Source organism: Pestalotiopsis fici, assembly GCF_000516985.1.
Source record: "Pestalotiopsis fici W106-1 unplaced genomic scaffold PFICI_Scf_11, whole genome shotgun sequence".
NCBI lineage: Eukaryota > Fungi > Ascomycota > Sordariomycetes > Amphisphaeriales > Sporocadaceae > Pestalotiopsis > Pestalotiopsis fici.
In genome coordinates this window covers 952,938-968,741 of record NW_006917101.1, presented here as the reverse complement: position 1 = coordinate 968,741, position 15,804 = coordinate 952,938, and the positions used below count along the sequence as shown (strand labels likewise).

General features: G+C 52.1%; 6 protein-coding genes across 6 annotated transcripts; 2 read left to right on the top strand and 4 right to left on the bottom strand.

Moving 5' to 3' along the window:
* Positions 1-127: 127 nt before the first annotated feature.
* Positions 128-1,651, bottom strand: PFICI_13287 (Sorting nexin-4; the record flags this gene model as incomplete). Its single annotated transcript, XM_007841868.1, has 2 exons — positions 128-1,255; positions 1,382-1,651. The coding sequence occupies 2 exons, from the start codon at positions 1,649-1,651 to the stop codon at positions 128-130; spliced, it is 1,398 nt and encodes a 465-aa protein (XP_007840059.1).
* Positions 1,652-3,672: 2,021 nt separating this feature from the next.
* On the top strand, positions 3,673-4,639 carry PFICI_13286 (uncharacterized protein; the record flags this gene model as incomplete). The annotated part of the gene is made up of 2 exons (XM_007841867.1): positions 3,673-3,737; positions 3,799-4,639. The coding sequence occupies 2 exons, from the start codon at positions 3,673-3,675 to the stop codon at positions 4,637-4,639; spliced, it is 906 nt and encodes a 301-aa protein (XP_007840058.1).
* A 237-nt stretch (positions 4,640-4,876) lies between these two features.
* Positions 4,877-6,118, bottom strand: PFICI_13285 (uncharacterized protein; the record flags this gene model as incomplete). Its single annotated transcript, XM_007841866.1, has 1 exon — positions 4,877-6,118. One exon carries the CDS (start codon positions 6,116-6,118, stop codon positions 4,877-4,879), a length of 1,242 nt encoding a protein of 413 aa, XP_007840057.1.
* A 517-nt stretch (positions 6,119-6,635) lies between these two features.
* PFICI_13284 (succinate-semialdehyde dehydrogenase) lies at positions 6,636-8,241 on the bottom strand (the record flags this gene model as incomplete). Its single annotated transcript, XM_007841865.1, has 2 exons — positions 6,636-8,117; positions 8,224-8,241. The coding sequence occupies 2 exons, from the start codon at positions 8,239-8,241 to the stop codon at positions 6,636-6,638; spliced, it is 1,500 nt and encodes a 499-aa protein (XP_007840056.1).
* Positions 8,242-10,083: 1,842 nt separating this feature from the next.
* PFICI_13283 (uncharacterized protein) lies at positions 10,084-11,809 on the top strand (the record flags this gene model as incomplete). The annotated part of the gene is made up of 3 exons (XM_007841864.1): positions 10,084-10,243; positions 10,302-10,929; positions 10,993-11,809. The coding sequence occupies 3 exons, from the start codon at positions 10,084-10,086 to the stop codon at positions 11,807-11,809; spliced, it is 1,605 nt and encodes a 534-aa protein (XP_007840055.1).
* A 446-nt stretch (positions 11,810-12,255) lies between these two features.
* On the bottom strand, positions 12,256-13,198 carry PFICI_13282 (uncharacterized protein; the record flags this gene model as incomplete). Its single annotated transcript, XM_007841863.1, has 3 exons — positions 12,256-12,505; positions 12,582-12,878; positions 12,954-13,198. 3 exons carry the CDS (start codon positions 13,196-13,198, stop codon positions 12,256-12,258), a joined length of 792 nt encoding a protein of 263 aa, XP_007840054.1.
* Between the last annotated feature and the right edge of the window lie 2,606 nt (positions 13,199-15,804).

The following is a 15,804-nucleotide window of genomic DNA, read 5'->3' as shown; positions in this document are numbered from 1 at the left end:
ATTTGAATTAATATTTGATCGTGCTTGCAAGAATTCCATTCAAACCTTCCAACGCCCACTTCTGCCAAACCTGGCGGCGGGAAATTAAATCACAAACAAAGCCCACGACCCTGAGTTTTCTCGCTTATTACGATGGGCTCAGCTGCCCGTCCATCTCCTTGACGTATCGCTCCCAGATCTCAATTAGGCCGCCATAAAACTCGACGTGAGAATCAGCCAGGCCGCCAAACTGCTTCTTCATTTCGATCCTCTTGATACGCTCAAAGTCAACGACCTCCTTTACGACCTCCTCGTCAAACATTTCGCTGGTCTTCTTGGCACGCTCCGCCTCAGTTGTGAGTTCGTCGATACGAATTTCGAGCTTGCGCAGGCGCTCCCTCCGCGACGCCTCATGGTCGACGCCCCGCACATCCTCGATCTTGCTTCGAATAAAACCACCAGCACCTGAAGAGCCGTAGCCCGAGGCTAGTCCATCTCGCTCCAGAGTCGACTTGTTGAGATACTCTGTCAACTGCTCGTGATCCAGCTGCTTCTGTTCCCGTGCTTTCAAGAGATTCTTAAGTGCCATGCTGTAAGCGCTCATATCCCGCAAGCTGCCCAGGTAATCCTGGTCAGTATGGTCCTTCAGCCTCCTCAGTCCCGTACTGGCATCCTCCACGCTGGCGGCAAAGGCATGGACAGCGCTTTCAACGCCAGGCTCGAGGGTGATGAGCTTCTGGAACTGCTCGGCTAGATCTCGCATATCGGTCTCGAGATCGGCCTCTCGACGCACGACACGGGCGACGACCTTTTCAACGTGGCCCAGATCATCGTCGAGCTTATCAGCGCGCTCACGGACCTCAATAAAGCGCTTGTCGGCCTTGTGAACCTTGGTGAAGGCATTGATAAAGGTGTCAGCGAAGTTGTCGAATACGCCCCCGCTGCCAGGCTCGACATTAACGCTGCCTCGGGCGGAGCGGCTCTTCATGGTCGCATTCCAGTCTGGGCTTTCGAGAAAGGTGTGCAGGATGGGTGCCCGGCGCAAAATAGGATGTGCGCCTAGTCGTGTAAGGAATCTCTGCAGCGAAAAAGCCCGGCGATGTGTGAAGTCGGGACCGAATCGATCTCCGCGCACATATTCCATTCGTTGCTTGTCGGGCAGGGGCGGCACGGCACATGCTGGGTAGTCCTTGGACAAAGACTTGTACAGAAATACAAAATCGGTAAAGCGCCGGCGCGAAGTGAAGTGAGATTTCTGGAAGGACGGAAAGGTTGACTGTGATATCACAAGAGGCTGTTAGCAATTGCCCACCGAACGAGGGGTAAGTGAACAACCGTGAACAGGCACGACAGCCGTTCTTTCGGCGTCTTGCACCTGTGGATTCAGCATTATATAACTTACGTTAGTTGTGACAAGGTATGATACAAAGGCATCTTTTGTGCCATCGCTTTCCTTGCGCGGCTCTGTGACAGTGCAATTGAGGATGTCGCCGGACAAGCCGGGGTCTATCCTCTCTGGATCTTCCTCCATCTCTGGATGGTGTGCGCCGACTGGTTCAGAATCATCAAATACGGGATTCGATGAGCTAGAGGCAGTCAAATCGGCCGGATCGTGTCTGTCGCTATGCCACGAGACGTTGGAAAAGTTGTCATGTTGGTCGATGACGGCCATGGTGGGCTGGCTGTAGCGAGTCTGGGTTGGCTCACCCAACGACTGCGACAACTGGGCGGATGCTAGTTGAACAGTTGGCGATGATCATCCAAGTGTGCGTGTACCGTAGGGGTTTTTTGACGGGAATCTTGAAGAATTTCAGGTCGCCTTCGGGCCGGTATGAGGTGCGCAGAATGTCTTGCGTCTTTCGCCTTGTCTTGTCAGCTAAAGCGACGACGTAGGTGAGGTTGGTAGGGCGTCAATGGTGGGCAAGCTGCACTGTAGCTGCCGATCGGTAGTACAAATGTGGCGGGGGGATGGGGGGAAATGGGGAGCTGCGCGCTGCTGCATTTCGATGCTGCCTGCCTGATACCTGAGTCGAATCCCGCCCGCTATCAGGTCAATTGAGCTGCAAGGTCCAAGCTTGAAGCTATGACGATATTCACGACCAGGGTCTGCTTTTATTATGTTACAACTTGGCCAGCGATATCTCACAGAAGTCCATCTGTCTGATTCTGGCTCTTAACTATCTTATACAGCAGCTGGTTTTTCTTTTTCTTTTTTAATCAGGAACATCCAGCGTATCTTTTTCAGAAAGACATGCTAGTGTAAACCTGATGCGATTTTTTTTTTTTTTCTCATCTCAACATTTGTCGTAAGCTTGAACGACTTCGTCTCTATCTTCGACAAGTACATTTTCACCAAGCTATGAAGTACATCAGCAAGCTCAAAAGCCTACCAATTGATAGTGAATTGTTGTTATCCATGACTACAGCATTTATTTCGAGGATACTCACTCCCGGTAAAGCCTATCACTTATACATCCCACAAGCGCAACGTCCAATACTGCCACCATTGCGGCAAAGCTCCTGGAACATAACCCCCAGTATTGTAGCAATGCGTTGGACAGGTTGAAGTGACTTAGGCAAGCCATCCATCTTGCATATAACCACATCTACCTTTGGTTATGGCAACGGCATTCCTTGATTGTGTTTTATGCCGTACTGTTGCAAATGCTCTCACATTGAGGGTATACTCTTTCAAGTCAGGCATGAGCATTAATCATACTTACATGCTTACGCAACCTGTGATCATAGCTCCTCCGTCGAGTCCAAGAATCAGCGACCTTGAGGACAAAACAGTGTCCTATCCAGTGATGGTATATATCTCTCTGAATTTACTAAATTTGTGCATTCTTGTTTATATAAGTGGCCAACCTTGCTAGAAGCTTGTCTTGACAGGCGGGCCATGCGAGATATTTGTAGCCAAGAACCGCGCGCTGGGCAGAAAAAGAAAAGGTCTGGAGACTATTGCAGTCCAATAAACATATGATTATCTCCTTGCTAATTGAGAAAGAGGCCAAAAATAATCATGCAAACAGGCAAAAACAAATGTCGAATGCAGGGATCGAACCTGCGATCCTCTCCGAATCAATCGTGATAAGGTTGTAAAGGAGATGCCCTAACCACTAGGCCAATTCGACTTGTGAGTAGATCTGGATGATGACAAACCGGCTTGTGATACATTATGTTGATAGCTCCACATAAGCAATGGTTCTCCGAATGTGGAAGTGGTGAAGTTTGAGTAAGAAACTGGTAGGTGTCAAGACTGCAGCCATGCGTATTTTGTTAAAAGTACAGACTTGAAAGCTCTGGGCGAACCATGAAATTGTACGCCTCTAAGATATTCCAAACATAGATTTGACATGACTGGTGTGCCCATTCTAAATCGGTTGAAACCAAGACAATGAGTGCTAGTCAGTACAGTTGCGGCTTGGGTGCAATCGCCCACCAACTTGGCAAGTATCTTAATTTATAAATGACATTAGGAACTACATCAACATCTTCCTAAAATCTCATATATGAAATCTCAAAAATAAGAAATTGGTCGGATTTGAGTATTCGCCTGGTCCGATGAGCATTTGAATTGAAGCAACGTCTGCCAAGCTTGCATAGGCAGTTGAGAAAGTGACTAGCTTCACATGCTGCACTGGCTAGATAGGTGGAGCTCCATCTTCAACCAAAAAACACTAGGATTCAATCATGAGAGGCACAACCACCGCGACACTCTGGAGGCAAGGCAGAGCTCTATGTGAGCTACGTGGAATGTAGGCCGATCCAATTGAACCAACTGTATCGTGTCATTCCTAACCAAGTACATGTCTACAGCACGCAGAATGCAGTCCGCCCGACAAGCGCCGCCTTGAGGGCAGCGGCAAGCTCTTCTTCACAATCCTTCGCCGTCGCCGCCCCATTGCGACCATTCCACACGACGCCCTGCCGACTGAAGAAGGGCGGCAAGGGTAAACACGCCGAGGAACGCCAATCGGGCAAGGGCAGCAAGAGCAAGAGCAACGACGGCTCGTCCGCGGCCGCCCCGGCATCGACACCGTCCTCGTCGTCGGGCGGGAGCTCGCAGCACCCGACACCGAACCCAGAAGAGCCGCTCGACTTTGCCGACGTGCAGTCACGTCTCGCCAAGGCGTCCGAGGCGCCGGCCGAGGCGCTCAAGAAGCTCAAGAGCGGCGGGCGCTTCAACCCGGACCTGATTGGGTCGCTGCGGGTGCAGCCCGACAAGAAGGAAGCGGCCACGTACCCGCTGCGGGAGCTGGCGCAGGTGGTGCCCAAGGGCGGACGCACCATTTCGCTGCTGGTGCACGAGGAGGCGTCCATCAAGCCCATCATGAGCGCGATCCAGGCGTCGCGCGACTTCAACCAGCAGCCGCAGCGCGACCCCGACAATGAGCTCGAGCTCGTGCTCAAGATGGAGCTCGAGAGCCGCGAGGACGTGGCCCGCCGCGCCAAGGCCGTCTGCCACGAGTGGCGGGAAAAGGTCCGCCAGGTCCGTCAGAAGCGCGACAAGGTCCACGCCGCCTGGAAGAAGGACGGCCTCCTCCTGCCTGATGCCAAGCGCAAGGCGGACACGGAGCTCGACAAGGTCATCAAGGCCAAGGTTGCCGAGATCGATGCCGCCGAGAAGGAGGCATTGAAAGCTGCCGAGGGCAAATAAAAGTCCTCACGTGTGTAAATATGATCTCTTGTAACGAGTATGGGTCGGCATGGATCCGGTATGGCTTGAATTGACATGCAGCTGGTTGGCATTGAAGGAGGGGAAAAGGAAGGATCTCATAGGTTTGGGTTGTGTATTTCCGATGTACACTACTATAAACAGGTGTTGTTACAGCGCCGCATGATGCACAATATCGTCTTTCTCTATGAACTGGGACACTTTCCCATGTGAATGCCCTCAAGCACGTTTTGCCTGACCCTTGCCTTGTGCTTGGCCGCCCTTTGCCGGCCCTGATTGCGCAGCACCAGGTAGCAAGCTCTTGATTCTTGCCTCAATACTCCTCTCAGCGGCCGCATTCCACGTGCCGTGCCGCTTGACAAAACTCCTCACAGTACCAATTGTGTCCTTTAGCTCGGCATGTTTGGGTCCGTCATATTTACCCAAGATGGCGGCATCCAGAACGGCTGTCTGCGTCTCCTTGGGTACGCTTTGATATTTGGTCTTGCTAAAGTTGTTCACCCAAGCCTTTGCTCTCTCATTGGGGAAAAAGACACCGTTTCCTTGCTTGAGTTGCGACCAAGCGTCGGGAGGCGATGGCCATGCTTCGGGGTGATAACGGCGACCACCGCCCAGCACGACCGCCTGGGAAATGATCGTGGCCTCCTTGGCGAGCGGCGAGGGGCTCGACGCAATCGCGGGCGCGTAGCCGGCCAGCGAGGCCAGCAGGTCCTTGGGCCCCGTGGGCTGGTATGGTCTCTCAACACCGCACTCGACCGCTTCGTAATACTCAATAAGCTCAGGGTCCTCGGCCGTTCCAAAGGCCTTGAAGCGCTGGAACTCGTTCTCTTCTTGCATGGCGGCCGCGTCGGGTCGGTTTGATCGCTGTGGTCGGTCGTCCGGCCCTCCTCGGCGTCGTCCACGCCCGCGTCCGCGTCCGCCACCGCGGAACTGGCCATCTCCTCCTCCTGCTGCTCCTCCCCGACGAGCTGCAAAGTTCCCACCTCCCCGACTTGGAAAGGCACCTCCCCCTCGGCTTGGAAAGGCACCTCCCCCTCGGCTTGGAAAGGCACCGCCACCTCGGCCGCGGAATCCACCACGAATGATACCGCCCGGGCCGCCCGGGGCAGCGGCTCCAGGCAAGGGTTTGCTCAAGTCCTTGGCGTCTACTTTCTTGAAGCCGGTGAATCCAGTAGTCCGGGCGCCGCCAGCGGATCCGACACTAATGATCTTTGGGGAACTCCGGGGCGCCGGCGTCTTGGGTGTGGTCGGTGTGTTGTTTCTCTTGTCGTTCATGGACAGCAACTCGCTGCCAGCGGCGGCAGACCGCTGTCGGCTTGAGGAGCGCGCCCCATCGTTGTCTTCGGCGCAGCGTGCTTGAGCTGCAGAGAACATGCGCAGCGAGGCAGAGATGCCCTCGCTGAGGCGCGAAAGCTCTGGCCTGCCCCGGCCGAGGCCATTGTGTATCGAGTGCCGGATCATTGGGGGCTAATTGGGGTCGTTTGTTGACTGCTGACCGCTGGACACTGGCGATGAGAAGCTGCGGAATGGGAAATTTCGTGATAGTACTGGAAAATCGGTAGTGGAGCTATGTTAGCTCGGCGGCCCGTGCATTTCACATTTGAGGCCCCTTATAAACATACATTAGTATAGCTGCGTATAAGTCATTTACTTGTGAACTTTTATTTTCAATATTACAAATCCAGTTGAATCTCAAGATTAAAGAAGGTTTTATCATGAAGCGTTTGTTTCAATGGCAATGTACATAGTTTACGGTTTAACTACTTCCGCATTGGTACAACGGGACCTGAAAGCCGAATAAATCATCTTGCAGAGTTGTGTTGGTAAAGATTCAATTCAAATGTAATTCTTTCTTGCGCCATATATACCAGCATAAATCAAAATTTTCATAGCAATAAAATTGCACGCCAGGTATCAAATTCTCCAACTGTCACAGTCCTTTTCATCCTTGGTCATCTTGCAGCATCACACCATTGCTTTACGAGGATCCCTGCAGAGGCTTACCCATACCACCATATGTGATGGTCTTGATGTTTTGGTACTCCTCAATACCGTACTTGGATCCCTCGCGGCCGAATCCAGACTGCTTCACACCACCGAATGGCGAGGCAGTGTCGGAAATGAGGCCAGTGTTGACACCAACCATTCCAACCTCGAGGGCCTCTGCAACACGACCGATGCGTTCAATGTTGCTGGAGAAAAAGTATCCAGCCAAGCCAACCTCAGCAGCGTTGGCGAGCTCGACAACCTCGGCCTCAGTCTCGAATGGGAACAATCCGGCGACGGGGCCGAAAGTCTCCTCGGAAGCGATGGCCATCTCCTTGGTCATGCCGGTCATGACAGTGAGCTCATGGAAGTTGGCACCCAGGTCAGGCAGCTTCTGACCGCCCACAATAACCTGAGCACCCTTGCTTGTAGCATCCTTGATGTGTGACTCGACCTTTGACACGGCACGACCGTGAATCAAAGGACCATGTGTAATGCCCTCGTCGAAACCATTGCCAATCTTGAAGCCCTTAACCTTCTCGGCAAACTTTTGCGCGAACTCCTCGTAGACGCCCTTCTGAACGTAGATACGGTTGGCGCAAACACAAGTCTGACCCGACGAACGGAACTTGGAGGCAATGGCACCAGCAACAGCGGCTTCCACATCTGCATCATCAAAGACAATGAAAGGTGCGTTGCCACCGAGCTCCATGGACAGAATCTTAAGAGTTGACGAAGCCTGCTTCATCAGGATCTTGCCGACGCCAGTTGAGCCGGTAAAGGAGACCTTTTGAATAGTGGGGTGAGTGGTCAAAACTTCACCAACCTCGATGGTCTTGTCGAGTGCGGAAATGATGTTGACAACACCCTTGGGAATGCCAGCGCGGTGAGCCAGCTCGGCAATGGCCAAGGCCGTAAAGGGCGTCTCGCCAGGAGACTTGCACACCACGGTGCAACCAGCAGCCAGCGCAGGTCCAATCTTTCTTGTAATCATGGCAGCCGGGAAATTCCAGGGGGTGATCAGTCCGCAAACACCGACGGGCTCCTTAATGGTGACGACACGGTTGCCAGCGACAGAAGAGGGGATTGTGTCGCCGTATACTCTGGGGGCCTCTTCACTGAACCACTCAAAAAAGTTGGCGGCGTAGGTGACCTCGCCCTTGGCATCAGCAAAGGGCTTGCCGTTCTCCCATGTAATCAGAGTAGCAAGATCATCAGAGTTCTCAACCATTAGGTCGTACCACTTCCGGAGCATCTTGGATCGTTCGCGGCCAGTCGTCTTGCGGAATGTCTTGAAAGCCTCCGCAGCAGCGGCAATGGCAATCTCGGTATCCTTGCCATCAAACTCGGGGGTTGTGCCGACCAACTTTCCGGTAGAGGGATCATGGACCTCAAAGGTCTTGCCAGAGGCTGCCTTAACCCATTCTCCATTGACGTAACCGACGTCAGTCTTGAGGAGCGAAGGGTCCTTGAGCTGTCGGAGCGAGTACGTGTCAGTCAACCGAGGTTCTATCGTCGCAATTGCTTCGGCAATAGCATCTGCGATTGCGCTTCGGAGCACCGAAAGCTGGTAAACTTACCTTGGGAACTGGTGCCATGTTGGAGGCTAGTCTGGTGGACAAGAGCGGCAACGTGGTTTTCTGGAAGCTTGATTTGATGGGATACCTAGAGGCAGACCTTTGCAATGTTCGGAGCAAAGACGACATTATGAATGGGAAATCTTCTGCGCCAGGGACTTGGCGAGGAGAGTTATAAATTAATATGTAAAAGGTGGGCACATGAGATTAGCGGAGAGGGCGGCGCAATCGGTAGGTATCCGGCAAGCGAGTGGCAGACACAGTTTAATCGGAATTGTTCTCGCGACCTCTTGGTATCCCATTCGAGAGCTCCGCGGCCGTAGCTACAGCTGATGATGCACACTGGCGTCGGGCCTTAGCGGGCGGGAAACCTTACTATCTGATAGTGACGTCGGAGGATCACAGAAGGGTAGCCGAGGGGCAGCCCTCTGTAAAGCCCATCGGAGTGTGGGGTAAATTTCCTAATACGGCAAGTCCAAGCAGAGAGCACGCTGTAACTCTGGTGCCTCGGAGCCCAGAAGCCTTCACGAATACCCTCAGATCGGAGGAGTCATGCCAGCCCACTAAGGAGATTTTTTAGCTTGCCGTTGAGATAGGCACTCGGCTATATTACATAGTAGGTGGTATACGGTGAACCGTATTGGCCAGATCTGCGACCCAAGAATCAAAAGATAAGGATTAATGTGTTAGAAAAATAGAATCCAGGGACCAGCTTTAGTAGGTGCGTGGGCTAGAGCTCGAGCCTGGGTGGAACTTCCATGATTAACCTTTTGTAATCGTTAGCCGACTTCGGCTTATCATAGATGTTTGTTTTGCAATAGTAGTTATATGGAATGACTACTGCTCGACAAGCACTGCGATGCTTCGCATGCCCCTGCCTTTTAGGACGAGGCGTTGAAATCTATTTTCCCCCCGTGACACAGAAATTTGGTGTCAAAGATTCAAATTACAAAACAAAGGTGAATTCAAAGTACTTCGTACTGTTTGTCGAGAAAAAGAAGAAGAGTCAGCCTCGGCAGACACTTCAACCTGCAGATATGCCCCTCTCCAGGCTATTGTTGACGGAGGGCATACATGCGCTCACGGCCAAACCCTTGTGGTTGTAATTGACATGACAACAGAATAGTTCAAGGTTGCTGAGAGCTAGATATAGGTGAGTATCTCCCCACTCGTATTGATTGATATATTCGCTTACTAGTTTCAAGTGCCAATGTGATGACAATTATTGCCAGTATAGTGTGCATTCAAGCCTAGCCAAATGGTTTGGTGATTCGCAATCATGAGGCTGCGATGAGTCTAGACATCAACACCTGCTGGAGGGGTCGCCTATAGCCGTTGAGATCTCCCGGTCCAACCACCCCGTCTTGCTTGTGATGCCCAAGTATATCCAACAAGAGATGAGGAATGGCTTTAGCAACAGGGGGTTGAGTGCATGAACGGCACGAGCTCATGTGTTCCCCCGCTTGGATCCTATTGCCGAAACAATGCAGATCCTCGCACCTCCTCCTTCGGGTCAGTAGCTTCGATCCAGGGCCGCAATACCCATGACGGGGAGTTGCAGACTTTCTGGGGAGTCTGCAATGGGGATTGGCTATTATTGCCAACGAAACATGTGCGCGCCTATATTCTCCGTCCAGTCGTCATTGACCAAAGTATGCTATTGTATGGCATTGAGGAGTTGCCATAGGACAAGTGTTGTCCGGCACACCTTACCCTGTTGACATTAATACCCGCGTGAATCACTCACCATGTAAGCCTACTGCCGTGACTTTCCGCGAGGATAAATGCTGCAATACATTTTTTCCCTGATACTTTTTCCAGAGAATGTAAGCATTTCGAGACTGTCGGTCTTCTCACGCCACAATGCTCGTGATTACGGTGTTTTTGGCGTGTGCTGGAATCGCACTCGCCGACGTTCGCTCCCTATCATTAAACATCAAAGCTGAAGACATCACAACCGGCACGCCTCTAGACGGGTTTGTCAGCTATTCCATCGAGTTTTCTTCGTTTCCGGATTTCGCTGGTATGTGGTTCTCTAACGAGAGCCAGCTCAATGATGATACTCACGGGTCACAATACAGGCAGCTCAGCAGCACCGAATGAATTTTCAAATACGCTAATCAACAATATCGGTTACTATCAAGGATCAAACCCATATATACGAGTAGGAGGAAATACCCAGGATTTTGCCATCTATGACGAGAATGAGACACTTCCTCTCCGCGGCATTTACAATACCACGAGGTCGGCAGACTACCCTACCACCATCACTATAGGACCCTCTTTCTTCGACGCCTATAACGCTTGGCCAAAGGTCAAGCTCTCTCATGGCTTCAACTTGGGCGGAAACAATGATTCAAGAGTGCACGCAACTCTGAACCAGACTGTGCCACTGGCATGCAAGGCCTTGTCAAATGGCAATTTTTACCGCTTCGAGTATGGCAATGAGCCCGACCTATTTGTGGGTATTCCTACCGCTCAGGTCCGGCCGGCAAGCTATAATGAGTCCGACTATGTCAGCGAGTGGCTTCAAGGAACGCGCATCATCAATGAACTCGTTGAACAGAATTGTCCGGATCTTCTGGATAACGATACCTACGGTTTCCTTGCCCCATCGTTCGCTCGCACGGATAACCACTTAAAAGCGCCGCTCGCCTGGTCTGACGGCTTGGATGCAGATGCAGACATTACGTACTTCTCATCCCACAAGTAAGTAGAATCTTTCACCTTGAGATAGTTTCCGAGCTTTCCAATCTTACCATGAACATCTAGTTACATCAGCGGAGCCAACTCACTGGGCGTGACTTTGCAAGGGACCCTGATGAATCACACGCGAACCAAGCAAAGTGTCGATGCGCACGTGGCCGAGTACAACGCCATCAACCCGGGAAGCAACGTGCCGCACATTTTTGGTGAGACCAACTCGCTATACCAGCAAGGCCGGCCGGGTCTCTCCAACACGTTTGGCGCCGCGCTGTGGGCGACCGACTTTTTGCTCTACAGTGCCTCGGTCAACATCCAGCGAGTCCACCTGCACATGGGCACCAACTACCGGTACCAAGCGTGGCAACCACTAACGACCAACATCACCAGCATCGGCACCAAGGCGCCATACTATGGCAATGTCGCTGCCGCCGCCTTTCTCGGCAATCTCAATGTAGCGACGGTGCAGATTGCTGAGCTGGAAACGGGCGACGCCGGCGACGATGCCGAGGCGGCCTACCTGGCCTACGTCGACGGCGTCTTGCGCCGCGTCATGTTTATCAATCTGCGCGAGTACAATTACACGCTCAACGGCACGGGCGACCTCGCCTCGCCGAACCCGGAACCGCGCACCGTGCGCACCTACAGCCTGAGCGTCGGCAACCTGACCGCGGGCGCCGGCGTGCAGAGGCTTTCGGCCAACGGCAGTGATGCCATTACGGGCGTGACCTTTGACGGCTGGAGCTACAACTACGAGCTCGAGCGCGGCGCGCCCGTCCGGCTGGCCAACGTCACGGTCGGTGAGAGGTTGAATGTCACCGAGGATGGCGTGCTGTCGGTTGGAGTTGCGGATAGCGAGGCCGTCATTGTCACGTTGGACAGCTGAGTGAGTAGGCATGAGAATACATGAGAATAGTCAAAGAATAAAAAGAAAGTTGTGAAAAGCCACTATGCCGATCTCTGTTGATGTTTGAGTGATGGTCAATCCGGAGATTTCATTATCTCTTGAATCCTTTTTTCTTCTTCATTTCTGTACATGATGGGATACTCCCAGTCTAGCACTGACATATGTATAAGTGACATCCACCTATCATGTCTCGGCCGCTCCATGGATATACATGAGGGCCAGCCAACCCGACTATACCTGGCGATTCATGCTGGATCTTTGTGCGGCGGGTATATCGCAAATCGAAATGGTTATTATGAAAAATAAGTACAGTTATTGGTGTTCCACCCGTCAACTCGTGACATTTCGTGGCCTTGAACTGGCTTAGCCAATTCATACCCAGTCCGAGAATTTTGAGGCCTGGTTCCGATTATATCTTGTCTCGCTCAAGCGTACTGCTGTGACCTCAGAGGCAGTTTCCTGTCGAGAGTATTAAAAGCCATGGTGCGTGGCGTGTAGGGCACTGCCGCGCTCGGCGTCTGTGGGATGCCGTGCATCTCCCACTTGTCGTTGTTGCGTCTCAGACTAGAAGGCGAGTTGGACTCCTCATCCGAATCCACGTCCTTGCCCCTCTTGTCAGCCTCATTGGGTATCATGGTCCAGATGGTCAGACCAAGGTTGACAAGGTAGACAGCACTGTGCATTTCGATCATTAGCAAATTCATCCGAGATTGCGCTTTCGCGTCACGAGCTGCCCTGAAGCTAAACTTACAGGAAAATGACCGTCGCGGCATAAGTGCCCTTGGCCGTCCGGCAAGACTTTTGCACGCTCTGGTTCGCCGCCACGGTACACGGCTTGGCAATGTACCAGGCAATGGCGCTCGGGTGGTTTGAGTCGGCGTAGTCGGGTCCCATCTGGCCGTACACGCTGGTGGTGTAGAGCGCCGTGAGCGCGACGTTGATGAGGAGAGCGACCACCGGGTAGAACACGTGCATGATGATGGCAATCATCTTGGCAATCAGCATGAACAAGCTGAGGACGGAAATGGCCACATTGAAATTTGTAAGACTGCAAGAACGGTGTATCAGCCTTATATCATCCTTTTGCCTTTTTCTTCTGTATGGGCAAGTTCCCAGGACTTACGTTAATGACCACACGAAGGGGATGGTCGGTAGTGCCCGGTGATTTGCGTAGGCGTAGAGTATGATATTGGGACTCGAGTTGAAGCCGAGATCGTTCCCAGCCTGCCACAGCTGCGTGCGAAAGAGGTCTGGCTGCGCGAGACCGAAGAGTACCAACAGCGCAACGGTGCACGCCAGCTCTGGTATCATCATCCACCACAAGGCCTTGAGCGACCGCCACTCTCGGTGCAAGATCCTGTATCCCATATTGATGGTCTCGAAATGCGGCCCGCGAGGCTGGCCACCAGGATTTGACTAGGTTCGTGGGTCGTTATGGAAGCTCGCAGGATCAGAGAAAGGCTATGCTTCACCTGCTGGTATGTGTATCAGATCGAGTCGCTGTTTTTTCCGTCCAGCAGAATTTGTATATGCGAATCACATCGGATTGCTACACACAATTGGCGCGAACTCTTGGGGTTCTTGGTTGCCGGTATAGAATGCGACAAGCAAGCAAGCAGATACAAGTCACGATTTAATTCCACATGGTCCGATTTCACGAGAAAAAGGAAAGGGAATGAATGCTCAGCGAGAAGGGTCCGTCAGCCATAGTTTTTAAGAGACGATCCAACCAACACTGACCAAGCAGTCTCCCCGACCCGGGCGAGACGAGGGGAGGGTAGAGATGCATGCATTCAATCACACAAGAGTGGACAGCAAAATTGCGTTGCAATTGGAGGGTCACCAGGTGTGAAGGCCAATCGGCAGCGTCGTACATGCATGGGCTGTAAGCGCCCGGGAGGGGAGCCCAATTGTGAGTGGGCGCTTCCCGCCAGGACCCCAGATGCCATTGGGTTGGCGATCGCTGGGCAATTGGCCGCGCAACCAATCACACCGGCGATGCGCCTCGGGGAAAGAATTGCAAAAGATAGACACAGAGCTGCAAGAGCTGCAGAGATTGGAAAAGACGGCGACGGGGGTTCTGATTGGACTGTTGGCAACTCTTTTTGAACCCCATTCACCCCCATTTGGGGGCTGCTGCTGCTGCTTTGATCGACTCGGCGATGCAATCCCCAACCGCCGGACAGGACAGGGCTATCTTGCCATGATTTGCTTCACGCAGTCAATTTACCTCTCGATTTGGCGCACGCCAGAACGTTGTCGTACGACGTCAAACGATTGATGTGCAGCTCAGTCTCAATACATAGAGAAGTGCACATCTGAACTATACTTGTATACTTGCCTCTTTTTTGTAAGCCACTAAAGAGGCCCGCGATCGGTCACGTATCATGGCCGCATATCCGGCCTCGAGGAGGTCTCTGCACTTTGGCCCGTGGCATTTAGTGAAGGCTTGGCGCCCGAGATCTCGGGCCTGGCTGGCTCTCTGACCGAGTCCCGGGAGCTCACAAGACGGATGGTGCCTCAGATGGAGATCTCATCACGTACGGTCCAGCGTCAAGTCAGACGTGGAGGAGGCCCCGAGATGTAAGAGCCTAGCTGGTCAAACATTTCCTAAGCGTCGAGTGATGTGACGTGGCCCTGTGTCTGTAAGCGTGACCATTGCGACATTGTTGAACTTTTGCTCTCGGGGCCGGGCTTCTCCTCATGGTCGGCTAAGAAGCTGAAGCCAAACGGAGAGTTTTTCGATGTGAACTATTAGAGCGTATTTTATGCCACTATCTAGACCACTCTTTACGTGGTTTGGGAGTACGGAATATATGATCTGGATTTCAGCACTGACTTCTGGTATGACATGTTCGAAGAGGGCAAAGTGCCTGAAAGTAACATCCTGTAGTGGGATATGGCCAATCGAGCAATGTGCTCGAAAGAGTTTAATGAGGTACACGATGGATTGTGCTGTTGGTGGGAAGAAGGAAAGATCTGCTTTCCGACTATAAAACGCCACCATTTGCCGGGAACTTGAGCGCACTCGTTGTTCACTGGATGCATCCAAGTGCACACACTACAGGTCGCTAGCCGACCCGGTGGTTTTGAGCTGACCACCACCACGGATCTTAGCTTGTGCCTAGACCGTGTCAATCTCACTTGGCGGGTAGGACATGCCACTCTAAACATAGAAATTCGATGTGAACAAATCAGTCTGTTTGGGCCTTTTTGTTCTTGCTCTGCTAGGACTGCGCTGAATCTAAAATATGCCCAGAGATGAACATCTTCGCGTCCCTACCTAATCTGCTCACCTCGATGTTGGGTAGGTTGATTGTTTCGTCCGGCTAACGCAAACATGTCATCTCCTGAATGTTTGAGGTTGAAACCAGACATTTGTATAAATCGCACGACTTTTGAGGAACGTGGCATGGCAGAATGACCCTTTGACAACCTAAATGCACAGGAGGGAGGCTTGCAAACCGTTATGTGTAAATTATCAGATCACGTACCTTGTTGTGCAGCAAGATGACCAGTCATTATGATATTCAAACTCAACATATGTACGTAGACCGGTCCGTCATAATAAGTCCGTGGCTATGTGCAAGAAGGAGAAAAAGCAAACTTACTCTCCCACAAGTTTCGGCTGTCATGGCCCTCTCCCGAATGTACTTTTTTTTTCTTTCTGTACGACTGAAACATATACCCAACCTGGGTAAGTACGCAGAATGGGAGAAATTGATCGACGAGCAAGAGTCAGTTAGCTGGAACGGGGCGAACTGACTACGGCGATTCTTCCGACGAGGCTGTCCTGAGAGCGTCCAAAGCAGCGGGTTTCCATTCGGACAAGTGGCATTGGACCTAGTAATATATACATTGACTCTAGGCTTTTTAAACGTCATGCCATCTTGCGTAACACGCGAGGCTGTCAGAAGAGGAATTGACACTGCCGGGCGCGGTATCGTGGGCTTGTGCTTAGTGATGGCCCTTTT